The 15,858-nt window shown below is 28.3% G+C and overlaps 3 protein-coding genes across 6 annotated transcripts; 1 reads left to right on the forward strand and 2 right to left on the reverse strand.

The window, feature by feature from the left end:
* The first annotated feature begins 6 nt into the window (after positions 1-6).
* LOC140665706 (uncharacterized) lies at positions 7-6,397 on the forward strand. The gene is made up of 9 exons (XM_072892138.1): positions 7-286; positions 370-934; positions 1,041-1,178; positions 1,299-1,512; positions 2,003-5,053; positions 5,240-5,373; positions 5,466-5,681; positions 5,818-6,012; positions 6,207-6,397. Exons 2-9 carry the CDS (start codon positions 413-415, stop codon positions 6,261-6,263), a joined length of 4,527 nt encoding a protein of 1,508 aa, XP_072748239.1. The 5' UTR covers positions 7-286; positions 370-412; the 3' UTR covers positions 6,264-6,397.
* On the reverse strand, positions 5,356-9,816 carry LOC140665709 (ETS-related transcription factor Elf-5). Of its 2 annotated transcripts, XR_012046649.1 has the most exons (8): positions 9,447-9,816; positions 8,566-8,701; positions 7,951-8,208; positions 7,664-7,735; positions 7,499-7,579; positions 7,229-7,424; positions 6,962-7,145; positions 5,356-5,962 (listed from the first exon to the last, which is right to left on the reverse strand). XR_012046649.1 is itself a non-coding variant. In XM_072892142.1 (7 exons), the coding sequence occupies exons 1-7, from the start codon at positions 9,486-9,488 to the stop codon at positions 7,034-7,036; spliced, it is 897 nt and encodes a 298-aa protein (XP_072748243.1). In that variant the 5' UTR covers positions 9,489-9,816; the 3' UTR covers positions 6,558-7,033. The 2 variants fall into 2 exon arrangements, 1 of the variants encoding a protein (XP_072748243.1); XM_072892142.1 differs by lacking the exon at positions 5,356-5,962 and having other exon boundaries at positions 6,558-7,145.
* Positions 9,596-15,850, reverse strand: Crm (cramped chromatin regulator). Of its 3 annotated transcripts, none has more exons than XM_072892139.1 (13): positions 15,307-15,850; positions 14,949-15,209; positions 14,666-14,869; positions 14,173-14,363; positions 13,537-14,031; positions 13,226-13,381; positions 12,966-13,109; positions 12,488-12,805; positions 12,288-12,401; positions 12,001-12,180; positions 11,278-11,409; positions 10,687-10,836; positions 9,596-10,023 (listed from the first exon to the last, which is right to left on the reverse strand). In XM_072892139.1, the coding sequence occupies exons 1-10, from the start codon at positions 15,491-15,493 to the stop codon at positions 12,076-12,078; spliced, it is 2,175 nt and encodes a 724-aa protein (XP_072748240.1). In that variant the 5' UTR covers positions 15,494-15,850; the 3' UTR covers positions 9,596-10,023; positions 10,687-10,836; positions 11,278-11,409; positions 12,001-12,075. The 3 variants fall into 3 exon arrangements, with proteins under 3 accessions (XP_072748240.1, XP_072748241.1, XP_072748242.1); XM_072892140.1 differs by having other exon boundaries at positions 9,596-10,026; XM_072892141.1 differs by lacking the exons at positions 9,596-10,023; positions 11,278-11,409 and having other exon boundaries at positions 10,556-10,836.
* Between the last annotated feature and the right edge of the window lie 8 nt (positions 15,851-15,858).

The raw sequence follows: 15,858 nt of genomic DNA on the forward strand, positions 1-15,858 counted from the left end.
TTGGCCCTAATACTTTCATCTATATATTTTATAGTTTATGGTCTATGGCGCCATCTGCAATGGCTGTAGAAATTGGCGGCAATTACACGTGGAATTACATATAGATTGTGGCAAAAAGAAACGGTCAGTAAAAGCGATCAAAGACGTCGACAGGAATTTATATTACTGGATTATATTGTGGTTCAACTGAAGAAGAAGAAAACAATGAATCACGTGTGATATTAGTTATAATATAAACGACAAAAGCACTTTCATAAATTCAACATACCTATGTGCTTAATAGAATGTATGGATACTATTTTTTTTACATTTATAATCTCTTCTATTTTTTAATATTTTTTAATTACATTTAATCTTTTCATTAAAAAGAAATTCAGATTTTTGGCAATAATAACACTCACTACTTGCTATAATGGAAGTTTTATTAAACAACAAAGATTTCAACGAAAAGGAACGTTTCATCACTAACAGTGAAGTCAATATCTCTGAAGATATTCCAAGATGCAATGACGAAGAAAAAGCATATGATAAGAAAGATGAGGAAAATGTTGAAGGAAACTTACAAGATATTGCTTGCGATGCTGTATCAATTAATAATAGTTATGTAGATAATGAAATTAACCGTAACAAACTAGAGGATGATAAAGAGAGTGAATTAAGAGTTAGTGATAAGTCCTGCAATGAAGATAGTGGCAATAATAATACTGAACAATTATTATCAAAGAAATTTTTAGATCTTATAGATAGTGATTCTGAAAATGAAACATTGGAAAAAACTTTTAGTCCCAATAATGAACATTTAAAAATTTCAAAACATAAGAAAAATCTTAAGAATAAAAACGTAAGAAGAGTAATAGACAGTGAATCTGAAGATGATACACAGAATAAGATTAATGATTTTTCTGAAACTGTTGATAAAACTATAAATATTACTGTAAGTACAAGTATATGTATATCTTTTATTACTATTTTATTATGATTTCAATGCAGTGCCATGTATATAAATTATTTAGAATTATATTGTTTTTATTGTTTTGTAGACTAATAGCTATCAATCTTTGATAGATTCTGAATCTGAAGAAGAGAAAGAAGAAGTACAAGATTCTGTTGCATTTGAAAACTATGATATATCAGAAAATAAAAGTACTAAAAAAGAAAAGTCTATTAAAAAGAGAAAGGTTTGAACATTTTTATTTCTTAGTCTAATTGATATAATAAGTCCTAATAAGAGCTATAATATTTTATATGTGACAATAGCTTTTAAATTAATGTAAAATTTGTTATTCTCTCCAAAATAGGGCTCTATCAGAGCTTCCAAAGATGAGGCAATGCGTCAAATACATAGTGAAACTCAACGTTTAATGAGAGAAACAGGAATTTCTCTGCCATATCATAGACCAAAACAGCGTACATTACAAGAATTCTTGAATAGAAAGAAAGTATTGCCATCTCTTCCAAAGGCACCTTCAATAGCTGCAAAATTAAAAATGTCATCTGTAATAGTAAGGCAAGGTTTTAACAAAGAATGTTCTAAGACTAATGCTTTTAATAGCAAATTCTTGCTGATTTGAAGATTTTTTTTTGTAATAAAAATGTCAAGATATTAATAATTATCAAGTTGTGAGCTATTGAAAAAGAAGAGCTTTTTAAAAACTAAATTTTGTGAAATTAAAAGATTAACAAAATGGTATTCTTTAGTTAATTTTAAGTACAACTTAATAGACTTTTAATTTGAGATTTAGTTACAATGATACATGAACATAGAAAAAAATTGGAAACTTAGAAAAAAATCACTTTCAACATTTTTAAGGTTAAGGAAAAATTGACTTTAATTTGATCATAGAATTTGCTATTAGAAACATAGAAAATGAAGTGATTTTACAATATATCATATGCATATATATATATATATATATATATATATATATTTACATAAATTTTATGTAAATAAGATTTTAGATACAAAATAAATCATTTTTGCATATAATTTTAAACAGCCAAGTCGTTGCAGAGAAAGAAAGAGAAGCAGAACTCTTTTATAAATCTTCAGATTCAGAAGAGGATATACAATCACCTATATCTTTTACTGCTACAGACATAAATCTAAAAAAGTCTTCCATTACATGTAAGAAGATGCTATTGATAGATGTCGAAAATACATGTATACAAGAGTCTCAAAAAATTGATATAAGCAATCAATCTATACATAATGAAGAAAAGATTATACAAGATATTGATACATCTATATCTGAAAAAGTAGTATCTGAAAAAGATTTTAACAAAGTAGATTATCCATCTACAAAAGATCAAAATAGAGAGTCATCTCTCTTAACTAAAAATAGCAATAATCATAATGATGGATCAAATACATTATCACAACAAATAGATAATGAATACAAGCAACACCTTCAAAAACTTGGTGTATCTAGAAAATTGTTTGACACATGTTTTGAAAGTGAAATAAGTAAAGATTCTAATGAACAAAAGACAGAAAAAATAATTGAAACTATTATTAATTCCTTGGAACAGGAAAAATGTGTTAACAATGAGAAGAAGTCAGAAATTAGTATGACAGAAAATCATATATCAGAAATATCACAAGTATATGATTCTGAAGCACTTAACATAAATAGAGATAAAAATTTGTCTGCAGAAACAATAAAAGTATCAGACATTCCTAGTAATATAAGTAATAAGGAAATGTCGAAAACTCTTCAAAGGGATAATGATGTTACAGATAATATTGTTACATCTATAAATTCTGATGATTCTATTATAATACAAGATGAAAATGTTGAAAAAAAGGATAAGTACGATAAAACGGACATATCATCTATTTTAACCAATGATACTTTATCAAAAACTGAAAATAATTCTTTAACAGAAGAAAGTAAAGACTCTGATAGTAATGAATTTGGTTTGCCATTTTCAAAATTTGTAGATGAGACTTTAATTGATAGAAAAAAATTATTAGCAAATGCTACAGTTACACTAAAAGGATCTCCAGGAATGATTATTGATTTGACAAGTAATGTGAAATCATATGGAAAAGGTATAAATACTTTATTGGATAGATTTTTCTGTAAACACGTTATTAATCCAAAAAAACAGGTTAATGATAAATCTCAAGAAACTGTGATGCAAAATATTCCAAATGATCTTCCGATTGAGGAAGTACTTCCATATAAATTACCTGCTAATACTGATAATTCTGAATTGAATAAGCCTGGGGCCAAGTTAATGCGTTTAAAAGAAGATTTAAAGTTACATATGACTATAAAACGTAATAAAGAATGGAAACACAAAGAAATAGAATTACGAGAAAAAGAAGAAAAAGAAAAAGAAGAATGGGATGAGGAAGAAGAGAGTGATTATGATTCAGATGGACAGGAAAAAGTTCATAATTTGGAATCGAGTGATAGTGGAGAAAGCGAACCTGAAGAGAATGATGTTTATATTAAGGATAAAAAGAGAAGTAAGTGCTTGTTTGCAGACGACGAAGCTGAAGTTACAGACAATGAAGATTCAAGTACAGATGTGGAGGAGACATATAGCAAAAATGATATAGTTCAAGCAAAATGTAACAACAAACGATCATCAAATTTTAAATGTAGAAAAGAACAAATAGATGATAGTGCTAGTGAAATAGAGACTGATCAGAACGAAGAAGAGGAAGTGAATGATAGTGCAAGCGAGATAGAAACCAATCAGAAAGAAGAAGTGATAAGTTTAGATACAGATATAGAGAATGAATCTGATTCTAAAGATGATGATAACAGTAATGTTTGTAAAAACGTTGATGTCAAGAATAAAAAAGATAAAAAACCGAAGCAATTGATAGAAGAATCTCAAGATGATTTAAACATTACAAATTCGACCTATCCAGAAAGTGATAATCAATTAAAAAACATCTCGATAAATATAAATACATGTGAAACACAATATGAAGATAATAGTTTGATAAATGAGAAAAGCAATATGCCTGCTAATCAACAAGATGCAGATGTTGTTACTAGAAGTCAAATAAATAAGACACCTCTAACAAAGAAAAGTATGCTCGACTTTGTTTCTCCTATAACACAATTAAGTGTATTAAATACTCCTTTGAATTCCAGTAAAAAAAATACAATAGATAAGAAAGAATATCTGGTTGATGCAAAGAAATCCATTTTTATGGAAAATACACAAAGTGACGAGTCTTCTGAATATGCATCTAATGTTATTAGAAATAAAAGTATTTCAAAGAAAAAACTATTTGACGATATTAAGGAACCCATTGATGATGAATATCTTATGCGATTGTGTTCAGGTAAATTTGAATCTACGCAAAAAACCGATTTAGATATATTCTCAGAAATAACTAACAGTAAATCACGAATATGTCCAGAAAACTCCAACATTAAACAACTAGAAAGTCTCGAAATTGAAGATGAAAACTCTCAGGATGTAAAACTGATATTAGATGAAGATTCCAATAATTCTGTAAAGCAGACAAAAATAAAACAAGCTAGTGAAACGGCTTCGGAATTAAAACTGAAGATTGTTTCTTCAGACGATGATGATCAATTGGATGAAACGGACACGTTTTTGAAACCCAGAAAGCGTTCAGTGAAAAGATTACATTTATCTGATTCGGAGGAGGAAGAAAGTGCTCAATCATCTGACGAAGAGAATGATGATATGGACAAGGAAACAGAAGAACAATATGTAGATTATGATTCAGAGGAGAACGAAATTGTACCGGAAAAAGATATTAAAAAAGTTGCGGCTGGTTTTTTGGAAGAGGAAGCCGAATTGAGCGAAAGTGACTGGGATTCCGCTGATGAGGATGAAAAGGACTTGGATAAATTAGAATATGAAGAAGCTGATGATGAACATATAGATGAACATGAAATGGAAAAACAATTGGAGACCATTCATAAAACGTATATGAGACAGATGTTAGATGAAGATAAAAGGGAAGTTAGATTACTGCAGGAGATATTATTTGAAGATGGAGATTTGCATACCAATGGAATGGGTCGCGAGCGCAAGTTCAAGTGGAGAAATATAGGTATAAGAATATATAATTGATTTTCTCTTATTTATTAGTAATTATTGCAATTTTTTCTATATAACACACTGATTGTTAGAAATAACTTTGTTTTATATAAATATTTTACAAAATTTCAAAAAATTGATATTTAATATGTATTATTATGTTTATAATAATATTAATATAATCATTATTATGTATCAGATAAATTAGGAAGTACTGAAACGCCACAAGCATCTGATGAGAATGATGGCTGGATAGATGTGCCAGAAGATGAGGAAGAGACTAAGTGGAGTAAACTCAGGCAAGAAAGAGACAAATTTCTTGAAGAAAGAATGGTATATAAAATATATACACGCATATATATATATATATATATAAAACAATCATATAAAGAATGTTTACATAAATATGTTTTATATATTTGCAGAAATGTTCAAATAATGAAATTGAAGATGAGTTAAATAGTCAGATTTTTAAATTTGGACTGGAAGCACTTAAAAAAATTAAGGGCGACGAATCTCAAGAACTATACGTTTCCGATAACAAAATAGATTCATCTGAAAATATAGAACCAATTATGCCGCGAAATATAACAGATTTATTAAATGGACCAAATACTGGAAAGAAATCCCAGACGATATATGTAAGATTATTATTTATAAATTAACAAGTTTAATAGTTGTTAATTAACATTTACAACAATATGACACGTTATATTTTATTTATGATAACAAATTTTGTTTATACGTTTTTCTTACACATGGTTATATATTTTCCAGAATGTTATAAAAAAACGTTCACTCTTAGCTCGAGGAGAAGAGTCGTTGGCGAAGATAGCTTCATTGGCAAAGCAAGGTGACTCTGCTTCTCATACAATAAACGCAAGAAATTTTGTTTTCCAGTATATTAATCCAAATAATTCATCTGAAAAGGATGATAAAACTAGAAAAGAAGATCAGGATTTACAAACTAAGGTAATTCAATTATATTAAATCTTTTTAAAACGTTAACATATATATTTTTCTCCATACTGCGTCGATATCGAGATCAGTCTTGAAGCGCGTGATTTTATCGTGATGTTTAATTATATATTTTTCTCCATTATTTAATTATATATGTTTTTACTGAAAGTAGGATATAGTTTGATAAATGTTTATTTTTTTTATAGCCTCGAAAGAGAAAAATGTCAAATTTTTCATCGACAACGAAAAAAAGACGAAAATAAAAGTATTCTTTTTAGAAAAATATTTTAATTTTATTTATATAGAAATTATGCTTAGTATAAGTTTTAAATTATTACAAATGAGAATTCTAAACTTATTTTTGTTAAATTTCTATTTCTGAAAATTTATTACATAAGAAAAATATATAATAATAAAATAGGAATTAAGTGTCTTCTTTTTTTTATATATAAATATTAAATATGTACGAGTAAATATTACAATATATAACAACAAAGAAATTTTTCTTTTCCGTTTTTATAAAAGAGATTCGTTTTTTCGTGATTTTATTTATGAAATTATTAGTTCTTAAATAGTAATTTTTTTCTTTTTAAAAATAGTATCTTATCCCTTGTACATTCTTTAATTGCATTTTTAAGCTCATTGCAATCACAATTAGCATGTGTGACCACAGTTTTGATAAGATTAAAAATATAAGAATATGATAAGAGATACTGAGGCAAGGAAGGAAAACTGAATTTTTTCTTTATTCCTTCTTTTGGTTGTGAGATTTATCTTACTATGTTATTATGCTTCTATATAGAAAAAATATAACAATATTTGTGGCACTATTTAAAAAGCATATAAAGCATATTAACATATTGATTGGTATCATATTCTAGTACGAGGCCTATTAATAGGCTTCTGATTAGTAGAATGTTAAGTGCAATTATATCGTCAATATTTCGAGAATATCACGTACGAGATATTTGGCTTTTTTGTCTTCGCACATTTTGTCATATTACATACTCGCTCTTTTTTTGACAATGTCGTTTCAGTTTCGGAAATTCGGATTATCTGTTTGCCAACCTTTTGCATTTGGTCCAAATTGATATACCAATCTTCGACCAAGCACTGGTAAAAATATTTTGCTTTTGTAATAGTATCTGCAAGAACAATCGCTCGAATATAGTTACAAATTATATTCTAGCATATATTCATACAAATATAAAAGATTAATCTATATTACCTCATAGCTCTACTAAGTTTTTCATAAGTCATTTTTGTATTTCCTTTCCGCGAACCCCATCGTTTTGCTACTTCATCGCTTTTTACAAAGCGAAACTTTGCTTGAGAATAATCCTCCCAACAGATTAAACTAGGACATGTTTCTCTGTTACGTAGTAAATCTCTAATAAATTCCCATAATTTTCCTTGACTGGCAGCTATATAAGCATAATTAAATCGATATAATTCATACATGTTTGGATTATATCGAAAAATATTTTACAATACTTACGATTTTTTTTGGCCTTTAGTACCCTCGGTCTGCCAGGTAGTCTTTTCGTTGCGATTTCGACGCTATTATCAGATTCTGCATCTGAAAAAAACGAGAGTATAAAAAAAACAGTGGAAATCGTAAAAATACAAATCGATACAATTGTAGAAATTTTCTTAATAATACCAGATATGTTGTTTGAAATAACTGGCGCGTACTCGTCCTCTGATTGTGGTTGAATAGTATCGAATGATGGCACTATTTAAACAAATTGATATTTTAAGTTTACGACATTCGATATTTTTCGCGTTATTGTATCTACTAGATTATGGATTATCTCGGTAGAAACTACAGTTTTCAGTCATGAAGCACAATTATTAAAATATGATCGTCCAAGAATTTATCGATCAATTAAACTCGGAGTTCTTTGGGATAGATTTTACGGATAAACACGTTAGAATTCACGTACGTACGTAGATTCGATGTACGTTGTGAATAAAGAAGATCATACAATCGGTTCCCGTATATTGGATCGTAGTTGATAAAATCTTGCCGGGTAAATGTCACAAGTTCCTTGCCTGGCACAGCAAGATTATGTTGAATAGAACTGTACGGTTGACCTATATATGATGCGGCTGACATAAGCCAATTTATTGTTTCCTCTTGACACCAGTTTTTGATAGGTTTGTCTGACCATCTGGTACCATCGATCTCTTTGCATTCCTCGTCACCTATTCATTTAGATATTTTTAAAGTTAAATCTGTCGAGCATCTCGTGTGACGTATGTTGTTTTAGTGATCGAATGATTAAATGCTAAAGTTGGTTTTTCCATAAATCGATGCAATACGTCAATGTTAAGCAGTCCCGGGAAACCCCCTCCAACAACTATCATTGCATTGGTAATTGCAGACCCGTAATAAGAATCAAGAAAGAGACGCCCGATAAAAAAATGCATTATTTATTATTTTTTTACAATAACACGATTTTGTGTCGAAATTTTATCGGACCTTGTGACAAAGTTAGGAAAGCGCGAAACGAATAAATCTTAAGATTAATTTTTTCTATATTAATTAAAATAAAAAATTACCGAGGAAACATTTCTTCTTAGCTGGTTCACAACCGCGATTTGTTAGGAAATTACTACGCTTAGGAACCAAAGAATCCATGTCCAAGAGTAAATGAGTGTTTTCATCTTCATTTAAATTAATAAACGACGGATACATCTGCAATAGATTAAAATACACAATTTTAGGAAAAGGATTTCATATCGAATAAGAGAAACAGAAGAAAATAATTCAGAAGTTTTTGCACATGATATATTTGACAAATTTGCATTCAAAAATTATTAAATATAAATTTAAGAATATTTCACCTTATGAAGATGTCATGAATCATATAAAAATAATATACTACATTTTTTGTGATCTAACTTATTCAAAATTTAAAATTTTACTCAATTTATCTGTATAGTTTGTAAGCAATTCAAAGTTAAAAATTGCAACTTTTATATATGAGTCGAAGTAAAAGTACAGATATATAATGATTACATATATTATGTTGTAACTTTATAATGTTGTGAAATATTCGTACACGAATAAAGTACAAAACATAAAAAAAAACACGTAAGAACTCGAAGCTCTAATAATCGACAATAACTCAATAAACAAAACAGTTGTTTGTTAAAATTGTATTTAATTTGATTTTTATTATGTTAAATATTTTATCTTTTCTAGTTTATTAAAGAATTAAATAAATGAATGATACACGAGTGTCCAAATTTAAATCGAGTTTTAAATTTAACTTAAGCAAATATGAAACTTTAAAAAGTCCGAGAAAAAAAACTGTGACAGACCGAGTGATCTACACACACACACACATATATATATATATATATATATATATATATATATATATATAAACGAACACATGTACATGCATGTTAACATCTTTCATTTGTATTAAACTTACCTCCGAGAGATCATTCCTGCCATAATTATTAAATGAATCCATTTTTATTTAATGCTATTAACAACACTTCCACCTCACAATAATGTTAGCATATAACAGTATTAAATGTATTCTACAAAAGAAAAAAAAAAAAAAAAACGCAGCGCACACGTCACTTATGTGTGTGGCAATGATAATTATACAAAAATATCAAATGCAATTATCGCCTATGTTAAATGTAATTTTCACCAAAATACCATCGCGTAATAATTCATTTTATTAAAATTTTCAACCGGGAAAATTACAAGAAATTCGCGAGACGCTGCACGGCGTTTTATAGGAGCAACATCGAAATGTTTATCGTCGAACGTCTCTCGAACTACTAAGTCTGCGAGGTCTTTACTCAGTGGAAAAGATAAATACGAGAATGCAGCGAGACGTCCGTGGTGCGGAGCAGGTTTCAACGGGGATTTCCCGCTCAGCAGCCGCGGCCAATCACCACCGTTCGCGCGTCGAACCGCGATAGCTGACGCAACAATTGCTTATACGTTTCATTGGCGTCGATCTTTATTTTAAAATAAACCATCACGTTAATTCACTGCTGAAAAAAAATTCAACAACGTTTATTGATTTTTCAATAACTTATATTAATTATTTGTAATTTCATTATTTTGTTTCTTGCTAATGTTTTTTTTTTTTTTTTCGAAGTAAAAAAAAAGTAAAAATTACTTTAAACTAAGCGAAAAATTGATGAATAAATTTGAGTGATTTTTTGTCGATGAACATTTATCTGGCGATTTAATTGACTGAATGAAAAATTTTAATATCTTAAAATTAAAGTAAATATTTTTGCACAAATTTACAAGATAAAAAAATCTGAGAAACTTGAAAGGCAGAAAGATCAATGAATGAATAACTATTCGTCAAGTCGACAGATTACGTGTGCGTTTATTAATTAAATAATGAATTAAATTATAATCTCCGGATTTGAAATCTTCTCTAGTTCATGTTTTGTATTTTTATAGTTTAATTTTTTAATTCATATTGCATTTTTTTTCTTTATTGAAGAGAACTCCAAATTCGAGAATACATATCGAAACGTCTGGAGTTGGTATAATTTCATTGATAAACGCACACGTGCACTCTGTCAACCGCGGTAACTCATTGATGACTTTTTCAATTTTCAATATCTTCGTCATATGTCGTCAAACTTTTTTATCATCACGACTTTTATAATTTGAAAAAGTAGAATGATACGTACGATAATTTGTTTCGTAGTAGGACGCCTATGTTTGAGTTTATTTATAGTATATATCGTGATGCACACCGTGGATATGTATACGTCGGTATAGCCGCAATCTTCCTTCGCCGTATGTTGTTTTTTTTTCTTCACACTATTGATTTATGATTTCTGTAATAAAACACGCGCATACTTCGTAATTTATACAAATTATTCATCTCCTTAAACAAATATATGTAATGTAAAAACATACAATAAAATCATAGCAGTTTTTACACTTATTTCTTGCAATTATAACATTATGAGATAACAGTCATTCTATAATAATTTTATACCTTTCTTGCAATGTTAAGAGCTATTTATCCTATAAATCACTTTAAATCTGCTATTTATTGCAAATCAAGTAATAGTTAAAAAGATATATATATGTGTGTGTGTAATGGAAAAAGCTTTCTTATTTAATCTAATTGACATAGTTATCAAATGAATTAATGATTAAGTCAAAAATATCAAACAATTTAATTAAATAATTAATCAGTTTGAAGAAAAATTATTTTAGAGAAAAAGAGGAGAAAAAGGGAAACCATTTATGTCTATGATAGATAATTATACCTGTAGTTGATACGAATTCTAAGTAGATGCTGGTGGTCACGCGAAACGTAAGTATTATGAATCATTTTGATGTATATTTCGTAACTTGCCAGGGGAAAGGCCGGAGGCTTCGTTTCTAAGAACGCGGACATCCTTGTGGCGAGATGTTTTGCTTATTATCAATGCTCGTTGAATAACAAATGTAAGAGAAGTGTACGAAAGTTTTTATATAAAATACAATAATAAAACAAGATATACACAATCGTTACTACCGAATTGCATAAAATTTAGTTTTTTTTATTAAATTTAGTTTAAAAATTAATTTTTTGCATGTTCAAATTTACATTGATCATGTGTATAATCATTATCATTTTGTTTTATATCAGTCATAGTTGTTCTTACACAATTATAATCGAAAAATCAAGAGATATTAATACAAATAAAATGGCATATATAATAGGTACCTAGAATAGCTCACTTTTGTATCAACAATTTTTTCTTAGGAAAAGGAACTGACGTTATATGACAGCAACAGAACGTTAGCAGTCATCAGATTATTATTTATCTATTGTTTTACGTATTTATATTATTGTAAAAAATTTATATTTAGAAATATTTACAACATACTAATATATATACTACGTAGTGTATAATTCGGTTTTAAAATTGTTATCGTACACGTCTATCAGTAATACACTATATGCCATATTCATGCAAAAATTAAATACATAAATAAATACTCACTCTTACTTTAGTACTGGAGTCATACTAAAAACAAGAACGGAATATTTATTCTAGTAGAACATATTCTTAAATTATCTATTTCTTATTTTCATCAGAAGCTATTTGTGAAGCCAGGTTTGCAAACTTTGCCATGTAGTCTACGCTATTTTCTCCCATCAGGCATTGCATATGGGATACAACCTGAAATATTATCATAAGACAGTAAATTGAAGAATAATAATAGAAGAATAAGATAAAATATTTAATTAATTAACTTGATATAATTTTATACACATATTTATATTTACATCAGAGGAAGGACGAGTGTCTTCCATGATCTGTTCACCGGCTTGACTTCTCTGCGAGCCTTTCATAGGCGATTCAAGTTGTCCTAAAAAGCTGCTCAATGAAAAATCTGCAACCTGCAATTCAATCGTTTCAATATTAATTATTCGTATGAAATTATTGTATTATTGATTATATATTGTTCGATTTATCACGCGATTACCTCACTATTTAACCACTGATGTTCACCCTCCTTAAGAATTTGAGTAGCACTAGTGATAATTGAATTGGAATTTTTCGCATCTGCGCTTGTTTCTAGAGCATCCAAAAAACTTTTGTCCTGAGTTTCGCTCGCGTTTACGTCTTCTATTTTATCGGTTTGAGTTTGACATAAAGAAGATCCATCAATTTTACTTGCATCGGTTGTTAAACTTTCTGACGGCATATTTGGCGCTTGAGATACAATGGGTAGCACTCTTTGTATAACGAGACTCTTTTGTCTCACTGTTCTACCACGTTTACAAAAACGTGTTTTAAATTTCTGTAACATATGAATATATGTTTAAAACATCAATTAATTACCTTTTTTTTAATCTATGTAAAATTCTAATGAGAAACGTTTTATATAAAGAAATTCGTACGCGCACGTGCACATAATTTTTATACAAAATTACACTATTGCATTTAATATAATAACTTACATCAAGTTGTGTTTTAAATGCGTCAGCTGTGCCAATTTTATTATACGTTTGTGGGATAAGAGGTCTTCTAAATGTAGATTCCTTAATAGATGGTACTCGAGATGAGATGACTGTTTCATTACTTCCTGTTGTGTTATCGTATACCTAAAAAGTATTTCTTAATTATTAAAAATTGATAAATTTATTTTTAATTATATTTCCTGAAACTCTTTATATAATTTGTATATTATAAGATTAATAAAATATTTGTTATATCTTACTTTGTTTGTACCATAATTGTGTTTTGCCAGTGACAATAACTTTTGTAAAACGGAACATAAACTCTCGTCACGCATAATGCTCGATGAATCAGTTGCGTATTGTTCATTAGGCCAATCCCACCAATACTCCAGAGTAACTTTTGATTCACGACCAAACTATTAAATTTAGAAAATTAGAGGAGATATTTCTAAGAATAATATATAAATGTACATGCAATTTTATTATTTTGATAGTTAATAAAATTAAATCTAATATATTTTTATAAAATAAAATTTTCTATATATAATGATAAATGTAAAATGTTGCACACCATTAAAAAGAGATCACCCACAGTGATTGTATTTGCTTCTTCAACATTCCAACCTTTTCTGATTCTTTCAATAGTTTCTCTACCAGGAAATTTGTTAGATTCTGAATGATATTCTGCTGATGGTTTTTCTGTATTATTTATAATCGCTGGTTTTTCAGATATATTGCTTCCTGTTTCTAATAGGTCCATATCACTACTGTTATCTGGCAGTGTGCAATTTTCATCAGTGCGGTTTAAGAGTTTTTTATCCGATTTATATCGTTTAATTCCCTTTTTCCCTACTCCTTTTAAATACTGCACAGATCCTAACAAATCTACTCTCGAGCTCTTGAGACAAAGACGTTTTTCATACGAATTCAAACTAACACTATTACTAGTAAGATATTCTCCAAGATTGACCATTGGTAGGGCAATTTTACATCCTTCCATTGGAGCAATTCGTAATAAACGAATATCTTTTACATCATTGGCAACGAGATTTTCTACAGTAGAACACTAATAAGTAATATATTTAAGGATATCTATATACTTTTTATGAATACATTAATATAAAATACAAGATGCATATTTGAAAATAAATAATAATTATATACATAAATTAAAAGTATATTATAGCTGATAATGATGTAAGGATACTGTAGTATATTTCGCGAGTCGCCATCGTTGTTGCAAAAATATCAATAAACTTGAAAGGCGTCTTTGTATCGGAAGCAGTGTGCGTACTCTTGGATTCATTGATGCTGCCTGTACTTGCCACCAAGCCATATTATTACGCGGTCGCAGCTCTATCGTTATTCTAGATGGTAATTTAATCTCTTCTTGCCAATCTGAAATAAAAAATAAGCTTTTCTTTAATTCAATATTAATTATATTAATCATTAATCTATTATTTGATTAGAAAAATTCACTGGTACTTTTCACATATAATTACTATACAATTAATAAATTTTTTACATGAATGTATTTTATTTTATCTAAACGTATGCAGCAATGAAATTATTTGAATTTATAAGAATTTAACATATTGTATAAAAAAAAATAGAAGTTTAAGTTTTATATTTTTGACAATGTTTATTACTGGTTATATATATTAATTATTTTTCAAATATATAAAAAATTTCTAATATACCTTCTAACTGGTTTAATTTTCTAAGTGCTCTGCATATAGGTGTTTTAATTCTCATAGTTTTTCCTCTAAGTCTGACTTGAGTGGATCCCCAATATATCAATTCATTTAGTCTTAAATGAATTTTCTCATGAATACGAGGTAATTTTCTTCTTAATTCACCATAATTTATCAGTCCATATAATTCTTGGGAAGTCTTCTTAACATCTATGGGTAAAATAATATACATTATATATAAAATCATAATATCATGATTAATTAAATATATTATAAATATTTTAACAACCTTCTGAGAACTTAAGATGCTTTGATATTTTTAGCCATGTTCTATAATAAAAATGTCGAATTTGCTCCTTATTCTTTATCATGGTATCTGAGAGACCACGCTTTTTGCCTTGATTTAAAAAGTAGCTTTGGAGGGCATCAAAGTCTTTACCATATTCATTGAGTGCTTTAAAAAAAGTATTTTTATCCTCCATAGACCACAATTCACATGAACGTTTAAGAGATTTTACTTTAGCTTCTGTTGCTTCCTCATCTTTAACATCTATGAAAAATAAAAAGAGAATTTATCATTCGGTAACTTTAATATTATATAGATAAATTGACATTTTTGTTATTATTTCTAACATTAATATACGTACCCTTTTTCTCAATATTGTTAGCATCACTATTATCGATTTTGAGCTTTTTATTACCTCGAACAATACGAATCTGTGTATTTTTATTATCTACCAAGAATTTTGTATCTGAATAAGTTTGATTTACTTGAGGACATGCAGGAATTGCATTGGCAAGTTCAGTATCCTCAGATTTTGCAGACTCTTCCATCTTGCAATTTTTTATTATAATTTACAAAGAAAACATTCTTAGTAATGTTATATTCAAAATAAAATTCGACTTTTTGGATGTAGCACTTCCAACTAATGATTAATATTAAAAGAAAAAAAATATAATAAAATACAAATAAGTCTGATTACAATATTTGCAGCAATTTCTTGATCTATAAGTGAAAGTTGTTCTTATAATTTTCTATAGGATATATCACACATGTTGTTTCTTTACAATTTTTTTCTTTCTTTTTTAATTCAGAGAATATTTTCAACACACGAGAAAGTTATTATTCAGCAGATATACAGCTAGATTTCTGGTTTTCAATTTTTGTTTACATTTTCTTTTTTGTATAGACATATACA

This window comes from Anoplolepis gracilipes, chromosome 5, assembly GCF_047496725.1.
Source record: "Anoplolepis gracilipes chromosome 5, ASM4749672v1, whole genome shotgun sequence".
In the NCBI taxonomy this organism is placed as follows: Eukaryota; Metazoa; Arthropoda; class Insecta; order Hymenoptera; family Formicidae; genus Anoplolepis; species Anoplolepis gracilipes.

What these genes read in the sequence shown, in the direction of transcription:
- Crm (XM_072892139.1), bottom strand. Translation starts at nt 15,493, where the DNA reads ATGGAAGAGTCTGCAAAATCTGAGGATACTGAACTTGCCAATGCAATT. An exon ending in ACAATTATGGTACAAACAAA is followed by an intron (nt 13,110 to 13,225) that starts GTAAGATATAAC and finishes AATACTTTTTAG; the next exon opens with GTATACGATAACACAACAGG. An exon ending in ATCAGTGGTTAAATAGTGAG is followed by an intron (nt 12,402 to 12,487) that starts GTAATCGCGTGA and finishes ATTGAATTGCAG; the next exon opens with GTTGCAGATTTTTCATTGAG.
- LOC140665709 (XM_072892142.1), bottom strand. Translation starts at nt 9,488, where the DNA reads ATGGATTCATTTAATAATTATGGCAGGAATGATCTCTCGGAG. An exon ending in TAAGAAGAAATGTTTCCTCG is followed by an intron (nt 8,209 to 8,565) that starts GTAATTTTTTAT and finishes CTAAATGAATAG; the next exon opens with GTGACGAGGAATGCAAAGAG. An exon ending in ACAACGTACATCGAATCTAC is followed by an intron (nt 7,736 to 7,950) that starts GTACGTACGTGA and finishes TTGTTTAAATAG; the next exon opens with TGCCATCATTCGATACTATT.
- LOC140665706 (XM_072892138.1), top strand. Translation starts at nt 413, where the DNA reads ATGGAAGTTTTATTAAACAACAAAGATTTCAACGAAAAGGAACGTTTC. An exon ending in GTTCAAGTGGAGAAATATAG is followed by an intron (nt 5,054 to 5,239) that starts GTATAAGAATAT and finishes ATTATGTATCAG; the next exon opens with ATAAATTAGGAAGTACTGAA. An exon ending in AGAAATCCCAGACGATATAT is followed by an intron (nt 5,682 to 5,817) that starts GTAAGATTATTA and finishes TATATTTTCCAG; the next exon opens with AATGTTATAAAAAAACGTTC.